At 43.1% G+C, this 22048-nt stretch overlaps 1 protein-coding gene across 1 annotated transcript in view; it reads right to left on the reverse strand.

The window, feature by feature from the left end:
• Window positions 1–909: 909 nt before the first annotated feature.
• LOC144160557 (phosphatidylinositol phosphatase PTPRQ-like) overlaps window positions 910–22048 on the reverse strand; it is a 58684-nt gene continuing 37545 nt past the window's right edge. The window contains exons 8-14 of the mRNA XM_077691814.1: window positions 21956–22028; window positions 14579–14685; window positions 11567–11771; window positions 9624–9730; window positions 7150–7353; window positions 3207–3313; window positions 910–1045 (exon numbers count right to left, since the gene is read on the reverse strand). Of these exons, the coding sequence (XP_077547940.1) occupies window positions 3290–3313; window positions 7150–7353; window positions 9624–9730; window positions 11567–11771; window positions 14579–14685; window positions 21956–22028 (720 nt within the window). The 3' untranslated portion in view covers window positions 910–1045; window positions 3207–3289. The remainder of the gene's footprint in view (window positions 1046–3206; window positions 3314–7149; window positions 7354–9623; window positions 9731–11566; window positions 11772–14578; window positions 14686–21955; window positions 22029–22048) is intronic.

Genomic DNA, 22048 nt, shown 5'->3' on the forward strand with positions numbered 1-22048 from the left:
ACAAGAGCAATATCAAATTTCAGGGTGAGTCTGGAATTTGCCAATGTCGTCTTCCGCAACCGCGTGTGTTTTCAGGTCATTCCAATCTATTTTATTTCGAGAAATAAAGGATCATGTGAATACTTTGTTTTGGTTCTTAAATGGAACCAAACTGAAAGCACGCTGTTGCCTTACACCGTACCCTGAGCGAAACTCAACATGATCACATGTTCTGCTGTGGAGCCTCCCTTTATCCATATTGGACATAAAAAGCAAGCGACAAATACGATATCATAACGAAATTTGTTTTAAGCCTGATCTGGTAACTAACTGAGAGACAGACTTTATTTCATAGCTGCTAAAAATAAACCTCAAAGCCTTATTTTGTAGCCTTTCAATTTCGCGAAGATTAACAGCCGTGTAAGGATCCCAGATATTTGCGTAGTCCAGAATTGGTAAAGCAACGGTTTTATATGCCAGGAGCTTTGTGTCACTTGAAGCACTGCGTAACGATCGTTTTAGATAGTAAAGTTCAGACATTGCTTTGCTAGATAGTATATGTTCGATACGTTGGTCCCAACGGAGGTCATTGGATAAGATAAGACCAAGCTATTTGAACTCGTTGACCCGTGAACTCGTTACACCATCGGCTGTGTAATTAATAGGGAGAGGGTGTTTTTTGTTAGTAACAGACATAACAGCACATTTTTTAATAATTTACGAACGTCTGCCAGGACCTGTCCCATTGCATTACGTTGTCTAGTTTGGTTTTAGTTGATTGCTAGGGGACTTCATTATGGAGTATATAACCCAGACCGAATGAACGATGCACATAGTATACAAGGACGAGAAAGCACTCACCTGAAACTTTTGTGCTAAAGTTCTTGCACAGGGCTTCTCCGAAACCTGCACTTGTGCTGGCTCTTACACAGACAGCATACGTAGAACCAGGAGACAAATGGCTCAAGTAAAAGGAAGTCACGTCGGAGCCGTTCAGATCATCAACGTTCTGAGCCCACATTTCCGGACTCAGGTGATCGAAGGTGTGGATTAGGGTTGTATTTATCTGCGCAGTGATGTGAGAGGAAGTATCTTAACCATCAATTCCTTCAACCAGTGCATTGTCACTCAAATTGAAAAACCTCGGTTTTGAAACAAGTGAAACAATTATTTTAAACCAAGGTTTCAATACTTAGAGACAATACCGAACTGGGTCAAGAAATTAAACAGGCAGCGGTTGCACTTATAAACCCAAGCGAATTACCACACCAATTTCACACAGCGGAAGCGTGACTGTTTTTCTTTCAAGCATTTGGGAAAGGCTTCGAACTTAGCTAGGAAGATAATTGGTCTAGTTGTACATAAATGTGCTGTAAGCGATCCTCAGGAAATAAACTGATGTACTACGTAATTTATTTAGCCTTCTCCTTGACAACAACCAACATTTTCAGCTGGGCCCGTTATTCTTGCTTCTAGAAAGGGTCAGTAGGACTCCCTTCAAGTTCATTCGTTTCGAATTCATTTTGTTTATTTTCACTCATTTCTTCTCAGCAGTGTTAAGGAGGTAGCACCAACTAAAAAAACAGATGTGGAGTTCATTTCTGTGCGAATTCCCCAAACTATATTTGAGGCAAATCTTTATCAATGCGTAGCATTCTTGGTCGAGTACCCCCAACCAGGACCGTGTAACACCCCGCACTTGCATACACAGAATATTCGATGGAAGTTGCACATTTAATGGGTATATTGAAGTGTCGATAATTGGCCGCCCAATAATATAAAAAAGACAAATAGAAAAATGAAAATTTTGCCAAAACAAGCCGACGAAATAGAAAATATTCATTTTGTACGCCTCTTGCAAAAAACAAAGACCAAACTAAAAAAGCCCAGAACAGAATGACAGAAATGTGAATAAAAATACTTAAAATAAACCAATCGTTTAATTACCCATATCGAAAATAATGATATAATGAATAATAAATAATGAAAATAAACCAATCGTTAATAAATCAAAATAAACCAACCTGCATTTCCACAAAAGTGCATTATTAACGGAAGTGACATATGTAATCGTTATAATAGCGTAAACGGAGGTAACGAGGGCGAACAGAATTTGTATAAGCAAAAAATACGAAATATAGAACAAATATAAAAATTGACACAAAAGAACTGACGAAATCAAAAATATGCATGTCTTACGTCTTACTAAAACTAAAATAAATAGCCTGATAACTAACAAAGAAAACACGCATAAAAATACGAAAACGGACCAACCCAGCACTGTGTGTGGCACTAAGGAAAGATATATAATTGACGATACAAACGCCCTAAATCGCTATAATGGTGTAAAGGTATATCACTGGTGAAAAGAAGCTCAAGAAAACTTGGAAACAAAAAAATACCTCTACGTTTTTGGCTTCTGATAGCCAAATCCGACTGCATAAAAGACACAATCTAGACAAGCTGCGTAAGAATCCTACGCATTAGTACACAATTCTCCGAATTCGTGCATTTTTATCTGGGATTAATATAATACACTTCAGCTATCATTATGAGGAAAATATCTTTTTCGGAAAGCAGGGCTTCCAAAGATGTTTGAAGGAGGAATGCCGAATAATGTTCGACTTCCCCGAAGTTTTTTTAAATTACTTGACTATTTTGTACCCTTCTTATGTGTGTGCATTAACTGTGCGCTCTAGCCCTAAAATCGAGCTTTTGCTCTATGAACCGCTCAACCGCGTTCAACCCCGGCAAAATTTATGGCTACAGTTGCAGGTATGTATCGTTTTGCTTGGAGACAACCACCATCTAGTGTTGACAAAAATAAAATTTGCTCATACCTTTCGCCTAAATTTACGTCACCTCCGTGTATTGCGGACGCTTCGCTGGTTGTACACATTCACAGAGTAGATTGACGTTTAATTTTTTTGTTTTTTTTTTCAGTGGATGCAGCGGCCAGATTTACATGCGAATTTACAGTTCGAATAAAGATGTCCCATTATCATCTACGTTCCCTTGGATGTTAAAGCATGAATGATTTCGTGAGTGAGCGAATACTTATAAAAATAAATAACAGCAACAAATTTCCTTGGCGTCACTTGAAAAAGAAAGGAACATACCAAGATGTGTTTTAACGTTTAAGGGGATGAACTTCCCCTAATAAGTAAACTACATTTGTAGAGAAATCACTGTTTTCTCCAGCTTTAGAAACACATCGTTTTTCTTACCTGGTAGCTTGTAAGGGCTCCATTCTTCTGAACCGGTGCATCCCAGTGAATTTTCAGGCTATCCGCAGTTTCCTCCTCCAGTGTCAAGTTATCAGGAGCGTCTGGAACTGAAGCCGATGCGTCATTACACTGCCGTAGCTTTGTGGCGTCCTGATGCGGTATTTAAAAGAGTAGACTGTTTTGAAAACACAGATCGACTCTGAATAGATCAGTGCCCATTGCACAAAAACTGTATTAAGTGAAAATTCAGGGTACGTAACGCCTGTTCTGATGGGTTATAAGCCAACTGCGACACATCTCCTCCTATAGAAGAAATTTTTCAAATGGGGCTCTGCATTCTCCCCATTTGAAACCGACTATTAACCGACTTTGGGGATAAAGATTGTGGAAGCACAAACCGGAAACCTGAGACATGGCCTTCGACCAAATTCTGGTGCATATGAACGTATTGCGACTAGCAAAAACCAACACATGTGAAAACTAAAATGTTCCAGAAAATTATTAGAGTTTGGGTTTGGGCTAGTTGGTAGCGGTAATCCATGACTTCGTGTAGCGCCAACAAAACGACAGAGGACACAGGGAGGCGACGGGCACAAGCGCTAACTTCCAACTGAGTTTATTGAAAAAAATGGGTGAATTTACAACACTGGGGCCGAACATTATCAAAAGAAACAAAGATAGGAAAGAACAGAAAAGACAGGTCATGACAAAATTCGCACACAAAGTAATTCGCACAACGCTGTGACGTCGAACAAAAGGCAGCACGAGGCATTAACTAAGGTGGCACCCCCCCCCCCTCCCCTCAGATAGCCAATCTCCTTATCGGACAAGGCCACGGATAGCCACGGATGGCCACGGAATAAACTCAGTTGGAAGTTAACGCTTGTGCCCGTCGCCTTCCTGCGTCATCTGTCGTTTTGTTGGCGCTACACAAAGTCATGGGTTCCAGAGGAGCCTTAAAGGGGCCATGCAGACAAAATACAAGTTTGTTTTATTCGAGAGATTTCGTGTTTTATGGTGGCCCGGCGCTTCTCCGGAAGCCAATGATGCTTTATTCATTGAGAAATTAACCAATTTAGATTAATAGTTTGATTCACCCGCCAAATCGTGTGTTTTCGCGACGCCTGAAATGACATCACAAGAACACCTCTGCAGCCGATTGGGAACCCTTGTTGGCCGTTAGTCAACCTAGATTCCACCACCATACCGCGAAGGGCTGTTTTCAGCCTTTGCTTTGTTTTTGACCGCATTTGTACCTTGCTTGTTTTTCTTCAGGCAGAAAATAATCGTTTTGTGAAACATGGTGTTCGCTCGAAAAATATGGCCACGGCACCGTCGCTTAAGCCACCATCGCTTACGCCAAGACAACGCCGCTTACGCTACCGATGCCGGGCCATATCAAGACGAATGCATCGGTACTAGCGGTGGTCAACTCCAAGGGGATCCCCATCGCTACAGCATCTGTAAGCTGCACTTCCTGCACAGAGGCAGAGGAAATGGCAATCGGTCTCCACAGCTGGTATCGGCATCTGAACATCATAACCGATTCTAAATCGGCCGTACTAATTTTTTTAAACGGCAGGGTATCATCGAGAACCTTGGCAACCCTGTCGCAAGGGTCTTCACCTCGAAGCAGGACCTTCCGCATCATCTGGTCACCGGCACATTCTGGCCTGATGGGAAATGAGAGAGCCAATGAGACTGCTCGAGATATAATTCGCCGAGAGCCTCATAGGACTCCTGAAGATAGCCCACAACCTTTCGGTTATAAGGACCGCCTCCATACTTTCGGCGATATCCTCGACCGTTTTCGCCACGATCGGGCAGTTTTTCCACCACCGCATCCATCGCTCAGTCGAAGGCATGCAGTCCTTCTCAGGCAGCTTCAAACATTATCATTCCCCACTCCACACTTCATGTCCATCATATATCCTGGGAAATATAAGGACGCTTGCCCCTTCTGTTCTGTGGAACGAGCATCACTTCACCACATCATCAGTTCATGTCCAGTAATACCCGCATCACGTAGAAGAAATCATCCCATCCTTCATAACATATCATCCTTAACAGAGTGGGAGGCTGGAATCTCTAGCCCAGCTCCCCACGCGCAAGAAGCCCTCGCCCAGTTGGCTGAAGACACCGAGCTCCCAAAACACCGGGAGCCCCGCTGTCTAGATGACTGAGCGAACAGCTCAGAGGTGCAATCACCACAACGTTTGAGCAAAATAAAGTTATTACTACTACTACGCTAATCGGCAAGTGTCGTGTGAGACAACTCCAAAGCGCCGAGTGCTGTGCAGCTAAAACAAGCAGAGTGCACGCAGTACCAACAGCATTAGGCATCGATACTTCTATGTTTACGTGTACTTTCGTAACTTCCACCGTTTACCCCCCAATTCTTACTGCTATAAAAAGAATGTGCCCTTAATTTAAGCGCTAATAGCTCGTTCGGCAAGCTTGTAAGCCCTGCCTAATTTGCGTTTTCTTTTGGCGGCCTCAGCCAATCGCAGAGCTGTCGCATATGACATCATAGATTCTGTGGCGGGAAATGAGCGAGTGGGTCAAATGGTCATTGCCTTTTTTCCTAATTATACAACTTGAACGAAGTGTGCGTTAAAAGTGGTGTCACCATGATTCTAACGAGGCAATCTTTCGAATGAACCAAGCTTGTGTTTTGTCTGCATGGCTCCTTTAAGCACATAGCCTTTGAGATTGCAGCACGAAAGGTGTCTTCTGTCTAAGTTCGTCAGCGAGTCTCTAGCCGTTGATGACTACGGCTTACAGCCTTGACATCGGACTATCTGCAGATTTTTGTTGCAAATTACAGGCTACGCTGCTGTGACATTGCCTCTACACACGCTGAAGTCCAATTGGACTGCGCATGACATTTCTGATGCGCGTGCTTTCCTTGGTATTTATTTCTTTATGCATGGGCTATGAAACGCGTCGCAGTCAAGAGGAGTATTGATGGTTCATTTCGGCACTGAAATAATTGGGCGCTTAGCAGACGAGGACGAAGGAAGACACAAACTACATGTACAAATATTTCTGCCTAGTATGGGCTTCGTCTCTTTAGTGCCAAATTTTGATTACTGCGTAAATGAACTGCCGAGCTCAACGATTCCTGCAAACGCTATTTTAGTACACATTGAGCTCTTTTATCTGGTGTCAAACCACACAATGCCGAATATCTACATGTTGACTATTTTATCTGCCAGTAGGAACTGCGCGCACCATTTGTTTTCCTGTGTTTATCTTTTGCGATGAATTCTATAGAACGTGCTGCATCCAAATGGAATTAAGCGCGCGCTGAATGTCTCTGTGTTTCATTTTTTCTGATGCACCCACCGCTATAGAACAAGTCGCAGTCAATGGGAATTGGGCGCACAACGAATGTCTCTATGTTTCCTTTTTTACCGCACCCATCGGTATAGAACGCGCCGCAGCTAATGCGAATTGAGCGCGCACCGGTGGTTCGCTAGTTCCCGGACGCTATAGATGACTGCCGGTTGCACCTTTTGGCCAGCCTAGAAAGTAACGCTTTCGCATTAAAACTGCGCCTTTGTGAATATAAGCCTAAGATAACACATAATCACGCTTAAAATAATTGAATTTATCGTGGCATTAACCGAGGCAAAAAAGACAAGAATTATAAGGCGTCCTTTCAGGCTTCTCGAACTTTTGCGTCACTATTAAGCATGACTTAACAAGCACACAAATCATCGCCATTAAACTCATTACGCAACCAATTTCTTTATGAGCCAAATAAAATTACCGGGCTCACAACCCACAATTTAACAGTAAACAAAGGGTCATAAAAGGCTGACTCGTCATACGAACTGTGGTTTTTTTTTTCAATGCATTTGCTTTCGACCAAATCCGTGTGAAGTACCGTACCGAAGAGAGTCGCTTGAGTTTGGCATACAAATTATGAAGCACTCACCAGAGGGTTTTGTACTGAAGCTGCCACACACGGCTTTTCCAAAGCCTGCGCTAGTGCTGGCCTGGACACAGACCCTGTACGTGGAACCCGAGGCAACTCTGTCAGGTAAAGTGAAGTTTCTTCGGACGCATTAACGGCAGCCGACTTCGAAGCCCAGCTATCTGAATCCAGGTCGTTGAAGGTATGTTGTAAAGTTGAGTTCACCTGCAGGGAACAATGGTAGAAAACTCATGCGTCATTGGTCACTACCTACACCTGTTATAGTGGTGTTTTAGCGAATGTGCCACTGTTCGAAGTGTTTTTTCCCCGTACCCAGCTACTTTGCGCAACTAATCCCCTCTTGTTAAAACATAGTATCTGCGAACAAAACAAAGTTATTGTCGGCAGTTGTAATGCTAATATTTAAGATCTCGTATTGACCTAAACATCTCTGTTAGGCTACTAGTTCTGTCTTTTACAGTCGGTTGCTTTATTAATTACCGAGGAACAACCCCCCGCAAGAGGTGTATAAAATGTGATCTGTATTTCCAAACAGAAAACCAATTGTAGCCTATGACTCTTTTTATAAAGCTATGAACTTTTTTGTAAATTAAACGAGATTTGAAGACAAACTATTCCTTCTCTTAGTAGCGATAATTCCGCTTTCTCTTACTAGGCTCAGTGCCTTTGTCTCTTAAGCAAGTTTTTGTGCAACTTTTTTTCACTTCTGCATAGAAGGGGTGTACTCATCAATAACGCGTTTCTTACATTCCTGCACAATTTAGTAGGAATATTGCCCAGGCTTTGCCAGCGTTTCTCTTATATATAATCCGTAAAACCAGTTGTTTGGACACCTACGCATGTATTTATTTATTTACGATACTTTCAGGCCAAGATGCACCACAGCAAGGAGTGTGTGTGTGCGGGGGAGGGGGGGGGGGTTACAGAACTATGACAATCAATAGTGGTAGTACATAAGTAGGAGTACATAGTATTACTACACACTTTAACAAATGAGGTTTTGTAGGGCAGTCTTGAATTTAGAGTGTTCTGAGACGGCAAGAGTGAAGGCGAGAATTGGAGGCAAAACCTTGTACTAGAGATATTTCTCAAAACCTAAAGTAAAATTAGTGGGGATTCTCAAACCTTTAGGAAAGAATGTGAAGGCGAAGGCCTTGAGTTGTTCTATACATTGTGATAAACTTCGCTGCCACGCCCACCACCACTGGACTAGCAGCTTATTCCGCTCGCAGGCCATTGTGAGGGGCCATCTGTGAGCACTTGTGGGTAACTTTATTTTTTAAGGAGGCTTGTTTTGCACGTTCAGCAGTGGCCTACACTCGTCCAACCGGAGCAACGTTGCCCTTTCTAACAGCCTTCTTCGACCAACATCCGACACGCTGTAATTTGGGAAGTGATCGCCTGCTCGCTTTCTCATTTTTGTACGATTCCGTGTGCCTAGCAAAGACTTATTGCTTTTCACGCGTTCCATGAATCACAGAGATAACAGGCTTTCGGTTATAAACTATCGACTTTGTGAAGCCGTTCTTCATCCAAACGAGTAAAATTGCGGCTATGATACTGCGACCCGATGATTAAATTTTATTGCAACGAAGATGTTTAAACACATTGCTCTATATTGCGCAGATTGTCAGCAGGGGCGAATGAGTCACATTGTAGCTTCTTAACACAGGTGGCACGTGACTCAAACCCTTCTCCTCCATTCCCAATTGGACCTTTAAGGACCTTTTTAAATATGTTATCTAGGATTTCAAATCACCTTTTTCTTCCACTCATTTTCTCCCATAGCATCATTTTGCCCCTGTGATATTGGTTGTTGTAATGGTAAGTGTAAGGAGTCGATACTGGCACGGAGACCACCAGAGGCCGTTACTTCGAACGGAGGGTATTTTCTGCTTTTGAATTAGAATTTTATATTCTCTGGTAAATGCCGCTCTTACCTAAGGGACTGATGCAAGTTAAACTGAACTGGTAAAGGCGTGGTTGTAGCCATTCTTCAGGGTGGACGATATTTTTTTACAAGATGAATTAGGCTAGCATAAAATTTGGTTGACAGCTCTACTAATGGCAAATGCCCCAACCATGTCTGCTTAGTCTTCATTGCGGGTAGCGTGAAGGCTTTTATGACAGTAACCAATACTGTTGGGCTCATAAATACAAGCACAAATTAGTTTTTCACGACCGGATGTGGTACGGTGGAATAATCAGTCTCCCCTGCAAAGTGAAGTGATGTTTTTTAGGGTAGAAAAACTGCGCGTGAGAGAAAAGACAATAAGGAACGGCCAGGACGGGCGCAGACCTGTCCTTCCACAGACCTTCCGTCCTGTCCGTTTCTTATTGTCTTGTCTCTCACGCGCAGTTTTTCTACCCTCAAAAATGCAATACCAACTAGCCCAACAACATGCTGTACGAAAAAATGTTGTTGGATGGACGCACCTATCTATTTAAAAGGGGTCAAAATTCAATCGCCTCACCCGGTAGCTCGCCAAGGCTCCATTCTTTACAGTCGGTGCATGCCAGAGAATTCGCAGTTGGTCTACAGCCTCTTCCGTTGACCGCAGGTTACCCGGAACCCCTGGAACTGAAGTCGAGAATTTTTTTGTGTCACAAGAGGTCTCTAGTACCATGGCATGTTAATTAAACTTTGTCTTTTGTGTAAGAAGCGTTGAAGTGGTCCCAATGACAGCAGAAAGATTTTGAATGACAGCTGAAACGACAAGATTTTGAAAGAAAATGTGTAGCGAGTGGTTCAAATCTTCAGGCCAATGTACGTGAATTTCTGCTGGAAAGACGTAGCTCAAAAGGCTGGTCATTGGATAATTGTACTTACGTATATATATTGTGTAGGCTATGTCGGATTCCAGGAAGTGATCAGGGTTACGTTTAAAAACCGGGGATATATAACGTTTTTACATATTATATTGGAGCGAACGTTTACCTCAAGGTCTAACAAGTGTTTATCTGTGTATGATTATAGATAAGACTAAGATAGCGCCAAAGGAAATTGACGTTCTCACATTCATAATGCAGGTGAAAAGCCGAACTTTATCCCCGTTTGTGGAACCTTGTTGTGTTCTCTTCTTTCAGACATGAGAATAATAAAAAGACGCAGAAATTTTCGTATATTGTAGAATGATGTGAAACATGCATTCGCAGACAGTCAAATTTATTTTGTTGACAACAGGTAAAAACATTAGTGTACCGATGAGGATCCCAGAGCCCGTAGGCTGTAACGGGATCTTAGATAAGGAATCTTAGATAAGAAACGTAACTGTGTATGGCAGCAAATAGAGTAACTAGATATGAGAACAGCTAATCGAGAAAGAAGCTTCAATGGAGTCCAAATAACAAAGGCCTAGTTTTAGAATGAGTAAACATTGTTTAATAAACTAAATAACATAAAATGCACAAAATTTGAAACCGTGACATTCACATTACAAAATAATGCCTTTATTCAATGCCATTGGTAAAGAATACATGGCTCATCACTTTGAAAACGTCTTATCTGCAAAAAATTAACCAGGATATGGATATCTTGAGTGTAGAGCTTATCTAATTTCGTTAAAAAAATAGTGGCAAAAATTTATGAAGCCTGAGTTGCTACAACAGCACAGAACTGAATTTAAAACAAATTTATATTTGACCCCAAGCAGTATTTATGGGGTTCGTTTCTCCTCATCAATACCGAATCCAAATATAAATGCATGGTAGCTGTTGGCTGACTGCTTAGACATCAAGGTGGTTTGAACAGGTTTGATAAGTTCAAAGGGAAGAATCAGCTCCTAACCGTTTCTAATTAGTGCCACAACATCGACTCCGTTCATTTCGCAAATTGTGTGTCATCGTCATACATTTATAATTGCTCATGTTTAAGAAGAAATGGTGTGAGGTTGATGAACTTAATATATGCTTGAGTGTTTCTGATTAACATCCTCCAATCTCACAATACGTTTTTTGAGCCCCATAAAATCAAAATAAATAAACATTTCTTTAAATTAGCCTGGCTTGCCTTGCTAGTTTAGGGCACTGCGGCTGCTACAAGTACCCTGTGTCAAATTTTAAGTAGCAATGCACATAAGCCAGATTCACCAAAAACAGGTGACATTATTGGCAAGTCACTATAGCCTCAACAAAAAAAAAACAAGGATGATTCACAGTTGAAGGTGGAAGCTCTCACAAAACAGGGACGAAAGAAGAAAAAATAGACGACATGGCGCTTCTTTCGTCCTTGTTTTGTGAGCGCTTCCACCTTTAGGATGAACAGCTACCATCTAGCCGAATTGTCCGTTCTACTGAAGATTCACAGACCATGCAAACATCAAGTTTAAGGCAACTGGCAGCTGCGCTACACCCTGTCTTTGTGAAATAGCGTACACGAATATCATTGCATAGGTGAAGGTTGTGAGGGAACACCCACCTGATGTTTTTGTGGAGAAGTTGCCGCAAACCGCTTCACCAGTGCCAGCACTAGTGCTAGCCTGTACACACACACTGTAAGTTGAACCAGGAGACAAATCTCCGAGGTACAATGAAGTTATTTCGGTTGCATTCCCCGTGGCCGACCTCGCAATCCATTCTTCGGGCGGTAGGTCATCGAACGTATGCTTTAGAATGCAATTCATCTGAGGTGTAGAGAGAGGATAAAACCTTCTGTCATTTGTCACAGTTCACCACTATACCGTTCTACTTTATTGACCACATCTTTAACTGAAGATGTCACCATTGCATTTTCGTGGCAATATACCGATTTCAAGAAGATACCAACACATCGCCAGCTCAATTCACACTCCCAATTTTCATGCAGCCGCCTTACGCCCCTAGAAAGGATTGCATGTATTCTTGACTACACCAAGGTTACAAGGCTTTTTTTCTGTGTTCCTGCCGCTTAATATTCTATAAATTTCAAGAATCTTTCCCACAACCATCACAGAAAGTTCCCGCTTGAAACTCATACCCCTGGATTCCTTCCTACTAGAACGACAGCGGTATTTGTTTTTCAGTAATTCACCCATTTAGCGCCAATGGACCTTTTCCACAACCATTACCTGCGCATGCGCCTGAAGGCGCCACCATTACTTTTGGTGACTACTGCAGTGGCTACTGCAGAAGCGCTGTGTCATTGGACGGTCAATCACCCCATAAGGAAACGGGCTAAACTTCGCCAACAGCGCATTGAAAGAGCGACTTTTGCGCAGGAAGATGAAAAATCATGCATCCCTCCGTTTAACGACGATGATGGTTGAACGCGACGCTTTCTCGTAACGGATTCTAGGGTTGTCGTCTCAATTTGGACTGAGTTTCGACCATGTCGAAATGGAGCAATTGCATACACGCCGCCTTCACAACGCGAGGGACCCAGGTCTCATTCAGGCCACTGAAGCGTGTTTTATTTCTTCGCAGTGTCTAGAGTTACGTCCGACGGAACCCAAAATTGAAAACTAGAGTTACGTCCGACGGAACTTTAAGCCAGTTTCTAGGGTTACGTCTGGCGGAAAACTAGAGTTATATGTCCGACGGACGTTTAGGCCAATGTTTTGAGTTACGTCCGGCATAACGTAAAGCACAAATAAAATTACAGCTAACGGCAGCTACCGTGACGCTCTAAATATGTAATCTATACCCAACATTAAAAGAGATTTATAACAGATCGGAAACGGATTACGGAGATTACAACTAGCGACTGCGTGAACATGAAGCGGGCGTTTTACCTCTACTGCATCTCAACAGATGGCGCCAGCAGGTCAAGCTGGGCTTTCAATACATACGGCTGGCTGCTCCTAGTTTTTCGTTGTATTTGAGAGTCCCTCGCACTGACACCGCCTGTTCCTCACTCGCCGATCTGTAGACGGGCCCCATGTTGCTGTTAATACTAGTTATGTAGCCAGATCGCCTTTATTTAACCTAAAAGAAGCTATCGTACATGCGTCGCTCGATGACACATGCCTCGGCAGTTGGTTCGGGACCGTGCTTCGCTTGCTGCTTGAGCTGTCAGAATCGCAAGGATTTCACTTGTTGCAACCTAATTTTTCTTAAACGATCTCATATTTACAATCCGTTCGACTAGGCGCGAGCCAAGTGTACGTCTGTCAAACTCTTCCAAAGCGGCCGTCCGCTTTGGAACGACGGACACGGTGCGTCTCGGTACCGCCCGGCCAAGTCACTCCGGTTTACGGTAGGGTTCTGCTCATGCGGGGTGGCGTCCAGACGGTAGACGTTACCGCACTGGAACCGCTTTTCCAATCTGTTATAACTCTCTTTTAATGTTGCGTATAGATACACATTTAGAGCGTCACGGTAGCTGCCGTTAGCCCTAATTTCTTTGTGCTTTACGTTATGCCGGACGTAACTCAAAACATTGGCCTAAACGTCCGTCGGACATATAACTAGTTTTCCGCCGAACGTAACCCTAGAAACTGGCTTAAAGTTCCGTCGGACGTAACTCTAGTTTTCAATATTGGGTTCCGTCGGACGTAACTCTAGACCCCGCGTTAAAGTTCCGTCGGACGTAACTCTAGTTTTCAATTTTGGGTTCCGTCGGACGTAACTCTAGACACTGCGTTATTTCTTTCCCTTCATACACGATCATTCATCATCATCGTCAGAGAAAGTTAACTTTCCTGCAGGGCGCTTTCGCGTGACAGACAGCCCCGCATTTTAAAGCTTCGCTTTAAAACGCGGGGCACGGTGTGCACGCAAAGCAAGCCTCATAGCTATCATCATGGGCGGACTCCGTGATTAGCAATATCGAAAACAGCGTGACGGGCTACCGTGGTCGAAAGGGCCGCCAGTTATTTTTGTATTCTCCTCTACAAGCTCTTTTTGTGACCTGGAAACGGTCCACTGCCAAACCTTTTTATCACCTTTTCTGAAATGTGCTGATATACCGCTGCTTGACGTTTTTGGCCAACCACACTCAGCAGAAAAACCACACTCACTTCCTTGTAATAAAACAGTCGCATCACAAAGGATGAAATTCATGCCCGTATAGTTTTTGTCCTAGTGCAGACGATGTGAGATCATTTAAAAGTTGGTCAGCCGAAATATATGGGAGCATCCAGGTATTTTGGCTGATCAATTTTTAAATAAATTCGCTTACAGAAACGCCCATAAATTTTTTACGACCTTGCCACAAGAGCAACGCTTGACGCAGATATTGCTGAAATCTCCAACTGCCAGAAAAACAGCGGTTTCCGGTAACTCACTACTTTAACGAAAATTGCTAGGCCTTTTCTCATCTTTTTCACATATGCACCGATATACCGTTACATGACATTTTTTGGACTACCCCACTTAGCGAGTTTACGGTATTTGGGAGATACGATCCACCAACAAATGCAATTAATTTGGTAGCACATGCACTTGATTTTTGCTGGGCAAAAATTTGGTGAAATCTCCCATTCCGTTTGACATTGTCAAAACAACTGTTCACCTCGTAGGTCCGAAGTATTCCATTCTTCTTCCGTGGCGAATCCCACAGGATTTCGATGGTATGCTCAGTATTGTCCAACAGTCGTATGTTGACCGGAGGCCCTGGAACTTCATACGCAGTTCTATTGAGAACATGGCACTCTGGTAGTTGCATCGCGTTGATTGAGCAGGCAGATTGTATATATACAATCTATATTGTATATATTGTATTGTATATTTACAAAAAATATATATATATATATATATATATATATATATATATATATATATATATATATATATATATATATATATATATACGATAGAGAAGTCAAACTGAAAAACATAACAACATTTATTCTAACGTTTCGACCGGGGGCCCCCGGTCGAAACGTTAGAATAAATGTTGTTATGTTTTTCAGTTTGACTTCTCTATCGTACAGCTAACCTCATAGCCAGGAACCTTTTCTCTTATATATATATATATATATATATATATATATATATATATATATATATATATAATCTGCCCTATTATGCAATAACGACGAACTAAACAATGCTCCATCGATATTTTCTAATTTTCTATAACCGAGAAAAAGACCTCAATAGTTCAAAGGCATCGACTTTTTAAAGGTATCTCTTACTAACTTTAAAGTGGCTTCATTTTCATAGTGGCTTCATTTTCATAAAGTGGCTTCATAAAGTGGCTTCATTTAAAGTGGCTTCAGTCAGCGGCGAACCGATTCCCGGTTCTGAACATATTGTTTTCGCTCGGCAGGATTCCCAGGCAAGCCACGGGGCACCCCGGATCAACTGGATGTACTTTGGATGCAGCTTTCAAGGACGCCCTTCTGCGCATGCGGACCTTCTGTGGGCGCTTTCCTAGAGTTTGGTCAAGCATCGTCGTCATTCCCGGGTGCCACCAGCGGCAGCCACGTGATACCTGTCAGCGCCTACATAAACGCCATCGGAGCTACGCCTCTCTGCAGTCAGCGGCGAACCGATTCCCGGTTCTGAACATATTGTTTTCGCTCGGCAGGATTCCCAGGCAAGCCACGGGGCACCCCGGATCAACTGGATGTACTTTGGATGCAGCTTTCAAGGACGCCCTTCTGCGCATGCGGACCTTCTGTGGGCGCTTTCCTAGAGTTTGGTCAAGCATCGTCGTCATTCCCGGGTGCCACCAGCGGCAGCCACGTGATACCTGTCAGCGCCTACATAAACGCCATCGGAGCTACGCCTCTCTGCAGTCAGCGGCGAACCGATTCCCGGTTCTGAACATATTGTTTTCGCTCGGCAGGATTCCCAGGCAAGCCACGGGGCACCCCGGATCAACTGGATGTACTTTGGATGCAGCTTTCAAGGACGCCCTTCTGCGCATGCGGACCTTCTGTGGGCGCTTTCCTAGAGTTTGGTCAAGCATCGTCGTCATTCCCGGGTGCCACCAGCGGCAGCCACGTGATACCTGTCAGCGCCTACATAAACGCCATCGGAGCTACGCCTCTCTGCAGTCAGCGGCGAACCGATTCCCGGTTCTGAACATATTGTTTTCGCTCGGCAGGATTCCCAGGCAAGCCACGGGGCACCCCGGATCAACTGGATGTACTTTGGATGCAGCTTTCAAGGACGCCCTTCTGCGCATGCGGACCTTCTGTGGGCGCTTTCCTAGAGTTTGGTCAAGCATCGTCGTCATTCCCGGGTGCCACCAGCGGCAGCCACGTGATACCTGTCAGCGCCTACATAAACGCCATCGGAGCTACGCCTCTCTGCAGTCAGCGGCGAACCGATTCCCGGTTCTGAACATATTGTTTTCGCTCGGCAGGTGAGCCCGTCTGTCCAATGCCTGTACCTTTATGATTGTTGCCGCTGACTGCATCTCAGTGCATTTCAATGTCTTCCCTGTGCGTTGTCTGCTCCAAGTGTTTAAATGACAAGTTCCTGACTTGTTCAGTGTGTAAGGAAAGTTACCATGTTGGGAAAAAAATTCCCCCGCATTTCCCCGAGGGGGAGAATGTGAAAGTGCGAATGCACGGTTGTCGGCCCGCTTGCGGCGCTTGCGCTCGGCCCCCGCAGCCCACCGCCTCGCCGCCTTCTCTTCCATCTCTTCCATCGGGTTTGTAGTATCACGTGTACACCACGCAGTTATCAAGCCGCTATAACGCCGCTGAGTCGCCAACGCACGCCGCTGACGACGTAGTTTGAATGCGTTAAAGATATAAGGCGCGTCACTAACGTCGCGTCCGTGGCTTGGTCGGTAGAGCGTCGCGCTGCGGCCGCAAAGTCCGCGGATCGAAACCTGGCGCCGGATGCTGTTTCTTTATAGAGGAGCACTGTGGACGCCGACGCCGCCGCCGCCGACGCCGGCGGTGGATGGTTTGGGGTCGCTTATAAAGTGTATTCACACTTTATATATATTGTTATAAAGTGTATTCACACTTTATTTATAAAGTGTATTCACACTTTAAAACTCGAGCAGTTTTAAGTGCATTCGCACTTAAAACTGCTCGAGTGTCACCGATTCCGCGTATAATAAGATGTCCGCAGCCAAAGGCGGTGCCTGGATTTGCCCAGCTTGTCGGTCTAACACAGACGATTCATCAAACCCAGATGAGCCATCCTGTACGCAACTATCGAGTGTCATTGCTAAGTTGGATCAACTGACAGCCACTGTCGCGACACTGGCGGAGAAAATGGAAGTAATGCTAGCCTTTAAGGTGACTAGTGAAAAGCTTGTAGAATCAGTAAGCTTTCTCTCGGAAAAGTACGACAAAGTCCTTGAAACCACATCCACCAACAAGGTGGAATTGACGCAGCTAAAGGCAGAAGTTGCGTCCCTTTCTTTGACCGTATCACAGCAAAACGACACGATTGATAAGATGAGCACAGAAATCAATGACTTAGAGCAATACACAAGGCGAGTCAACTTCGAAATACATGGTTTTCCGGCAACTCAGGGTGAAGACCTAGTTGCAGTTATGACTGACCTTGCCGTCAAACTCAACATTGCCGACTTCCAGAAGACCGATATAACAACAGTGCATCGCCTACCAGCGAGACAGGATGCCATTCCTTCCATTATTGTCCAGATGAAAACTACAGCTAAGAAGCAAGTTTGGATGAACGCCCGAAAGGGTCTTGCAGCTCTCGAGTCTGATACCTTCCCACGAATCTACTTCAATGAGAACCTGACACGGACTAACCGCGAGCTATTTCGATTTGCTCGATTTCGAGGAAAAGAAAAGGGCTTCAAGTTCATCTGGACGGGAAACGGGAAGGTTCTGGCTAAAAAATGTGAAGGTGCACCTGTCATTCGCATCGACAAGTTATCTGACCTTGAAAAGATAGTTTAATTATGGGAGTCTTCGACACTACAGCGACGACCTTTGCAGGAGTTAATCAGTCGTTTTCGACAACTTCCGGCAATGCTTTCCGGGCTTGTCACGTAAACATCCGAAGTTTGCGCAAAAATTGGGATCAATTTCGAGTACTAACCTCGCCGTTTCCTTTTTTCTACGACTGTTTTATATTGACAGAAATTAATGTTACGTCAGACTGCATGCCTCAGTATGGCATTCCAGGTTACCAAACGTTCTCCTACACGCGTCCAGTAGGGAGAGGAGGAGGAATAGCCGTGTTCGTTAAAAACACTTGGGCTGTAACAGAGCTAGCGCTGTCATTTACTCAGGCCGAAGTAGTTGCGTTGCGATTAAGCACGCCCACGTTTTCTTTGACCATGTTTTCTATCTATCGACCACCCTGCTGCAATGGACGCATTTTTTTTTCGGAGCTTGATTCAGCTCTATCTGCGCAGTGCCTGGAAGAAAATATAATTATGATAGGTGATATTAATATTGACCTGCTTCGTCCAACTCTCGGTTTGGTTTCCGATTATCTTGACGTCATTTCTAAATGGGGGTTACAGGAAACTGTTCAAAAAGTAACTCGTTCTGAATTCCTATCTGGTCACCTCGTGGAATCATGTCTTGATCATATAAACGTCCGAACTCAAAGGTGTACTGTCCAATCTGCAGTCGTAGAATCGAAACTCGCGGACCATTACTTTGTTTGTTGTTCATTGGCTATTCCACCGATTGCGCAGGGGCAGTCATACCATAGCAAAGAAGTTTCGATCACTGACTACAAAATGTTTGATAATATGATTGCGCAGCACGACTGGGATACATTTCTTGTCAATGCGGCACCAGCTGAAATCTATGATAATCTTGTTACAGTGCTTGATCGCTTTAGGGAGACAGCTACGCGCAAAGTTAAAATTAAACAAAGGAATTCAGAAAATAAATGGATGACCTCGGCAATTTTGGCGGCGATAAAGGAGAAAGATATTATCTGGGCGCAGTCCAGGCGAGCACCTTCGAGTGCTTTTTTGCGTTCCAAGTTTAAGGAATCTAGAAACAGAGTTAATGCCATGATTCGTTCGGCTAAGCGGGTTCATTTTCGGAAAAAATTCGACGACGCACGCTCAGACAGCAGAAAAACGTGGCGTTTGATTAATGACTTTAGAAAAGTTAGCAGTCGCAGCGGCAATAGTAATCGTTTCCCTTCTAATGTTTCTAGTAATGATGACAGCATTGCTAACGAATTCAATACCCTTTTTTTACGAGTGTCTGGCAGTTTGCCTTTCAGTACAGGAGTGTGCACTCTGCGTTCTAGCGTTTCGGAGTCAGCCTTTCTTCCATTTTTGGATGAAAACAATTTAAGAATGATAATTTATAGCCTTAAAGCCAATAAATCGCCTGGCGTTGACAATATTGCGATTAATGAATTACGCAGAAATTTTGAATCTTTAAAAAACGTTCTCTTGCATCTCTTGAATAACATTATTGCAACAGGTGACATACCTGTGCAATTGAAAACGTCAACTGTCTTTCCACTCTATAAATCTGGCTCCCGTCTTAACAAAGAAAATTACCGGCCCATTTCCATCCTATCGAGCATAGCCCAGATACTAGAAAAACACTTGTTCTTAACTATGCGATGTTTCTTAGACAAACATGACATATTATCGCCTACACAGTATGGTTTTCTTGAAGGTAGGGGAACGCAGTCTTTACTGGAAGATTTTTCTGATCTTTTAAACTCGTCTTTCGAACGTAATAATGTCACTTGCGGTCTCTTCCTTGACGTCAGCAAAGCTTTCGACAGTGTTTGTCATGACCTATTGTTAGAGAAACTTTCCTTACTTGGCTTCCGCGGTGTCTTCCTTTTGTTGCTTAAAAATTTCCTTCAGGGACGATACCAGTCAGTTAAAATAGGAGATTGTCGAAGTGCTGATTCATTAATAAGAGCGGGAGTTCCTCAAGGTTCTATTCTGAGCCCGTTGCTGTTTAATATTTATGTGAATGATGTTGTCAATGCTGTGCCAGTTTCTTTGTTTCAATATGCTGATGATACAGTTCTGATAGCTTCCGCTAAAGAGTATAAGGCGGCGGTGGTGTTACTACAAAGGGCAGCAATGAACATAATGGACTGGTTTAGAGATAACTCAATTAAAGTCAACGCTGCAAAGACTCAATTAATTTGCTTTCATAATCCATTAAAAAAAGTGAATCTTGATTATTCGTTCGTGCTACATACATCTGATTGCTCCAGTTGCACGTGTAAACCTATCAAATATGTACCCACAGTAAAGTATCTCGGTCTATATATCGATAATGACCTCTCCTGGAATTCGCACCTTTCGTATTTGTGCAAAAAACTTAGGGCTGTATCGGCTCTGCTTTATAATATTAAATACTACATGCCTATATCTGTACGGAAAACTGTCACGCATGCCTTGGCTTACAGCAACCTACGCTACGGTGTAACAGTGTACGGTCACTGTTCACTTCGTTGGAAAGCTAGAATTGACGGAATTCTCAGATGTATTTTAAAGAGTGTAGCATACGATATACTCTGCTATGAAGATAAGGCCGACGTCTTTAAAGTATTGTCTTTACCGAAATTTGATCAATTATTAATGGAAACTGTCACAATAAAGCATTTCTGGACTAGCACGTTCAAGCAGCCATATACACCAGTTCGTTGTTTACGACCGAAAGACTTATACTGCATTCCTCGTTGCTCAACTAGGTATGGTAGAAGAATGCGTCATTACTATGTCCCTTTCTACTTTAACAGATTGCCGCCCAGTATTTTTTCTGTAAAAACGAAACGCTCATTGAAAAAGGTATTACGTCGTGTACACATATAATTTGCATTTTAGGGTCTAGTCTTGCCGAAATTGTGTTTGTAAGTTTCAAACGCCTTCAGCCTTGAAAGCAATGCTATAGACTTTTTGTCCTGTTACTATTGATTTTTTACAATTCCATTTTTTTTAATCACCACTTCACGTTCTTTCAAACCATATCAGGTGGTGTGTGCTAAACGCTGTTTGTGTGTTGTATGAAGTTCGAGTTCTTGTACACTAATTTCTGATAAGCTGTGATCCGTTTAGGAACCAAGCTGGTATTTTAAATCTCGAGTGCTGGTATTTTGTCAGGTGTAATCTGTGTCGTAAGTCAACTTGTTGTCTCTTTTTTTTTTTCTTTCTTTCTTTGTATGTGTACTTAAGCGTTCTGCTATACTATGATTTGTACTTGCGTCAGTGTTTATTCGATATTTGCGGTTTCCGTTGCCTGCCAGGCGCTGCCGCTCAAGCCCAACGCGGCTTTGGCAGGCCTGCCTCCTTGTATTTTTTCAGTATTTTGCCCAATAAAGCATTATTATTATTATTATTTAATACCAGTGTTCAATGCACACTTTTGAAATATTTTTTTTCTTATGCAAATAAACCTTTTTTGCTACCATGGTTCTTGTCACGAAATCATTTTTTTCGAAGTTTACAGTTACTCACCATATTCACTTACATGATCTTTTTCACTTCATAATATGCTACAAATCATAACAATGTTCTACATAGACTCATAAGAAGGGTAGGTGCGGTTCAGTTCAGCTGCGGCACTTGCCTGTAGCAAATTCTGATAGGCTTTACTCCCCGACCAAAGTACAAAACCTTCGATTCGGTTCAGCTTCGACACTTGCCTGTAGCGAACTATGGTAGGCTATACTCCCCAACCAAAGTACAAAACCTTCGATTCGGTTCAGCTTTGACACTTGCCTGTAGAAAACTATGATAGGCTATACTCCCAGACCAAAGTACAAAACGTTTCGCATTTGAAATTGCATCCAAGGACATGTCATTCAAAGCTATACGTGCCATGATCAGATTCACTAGCAGCCTTGGACACCGAAAAAGTTTTACAAAGACGGCGATGTTTCTCTAATGATTATTTTGTCAACAAAATGAAATTGTTTCCATATGTTTTAAAATGTCTTTTATTGGGCGCAATATTAGAACGCAACTTTTGCAACGGCGCTAATGAGATATAGCACTTACCCGCTTCCTTCGTTTTTACTTCCAGCTCAACTGAGTAAGGAGAGTACGCCGTTCCCTTGTTCTTGGCCTGCAGCTGCAATTGCGTACATAAAA

Source organism: Haemaphysalis longicornis, unplaced genomic scaffold (genome assembly GCF_048455015.1).
Source record: "Haemaphysalis longicornis isolate Haplotype H1 unplaced genomic scaffold, Haemaphysalis longicornis Haplotype H1 scaffold_106, whole genome shotgun sequence".
Classification (NCBI taxonomy): domain Eukaryota; kingdom Metazoa; phylum Arthropoda; class Arachnida; order Ixodida; family Ixodidae; genus Haemaphysalis; species Haemaphysalis longicornis.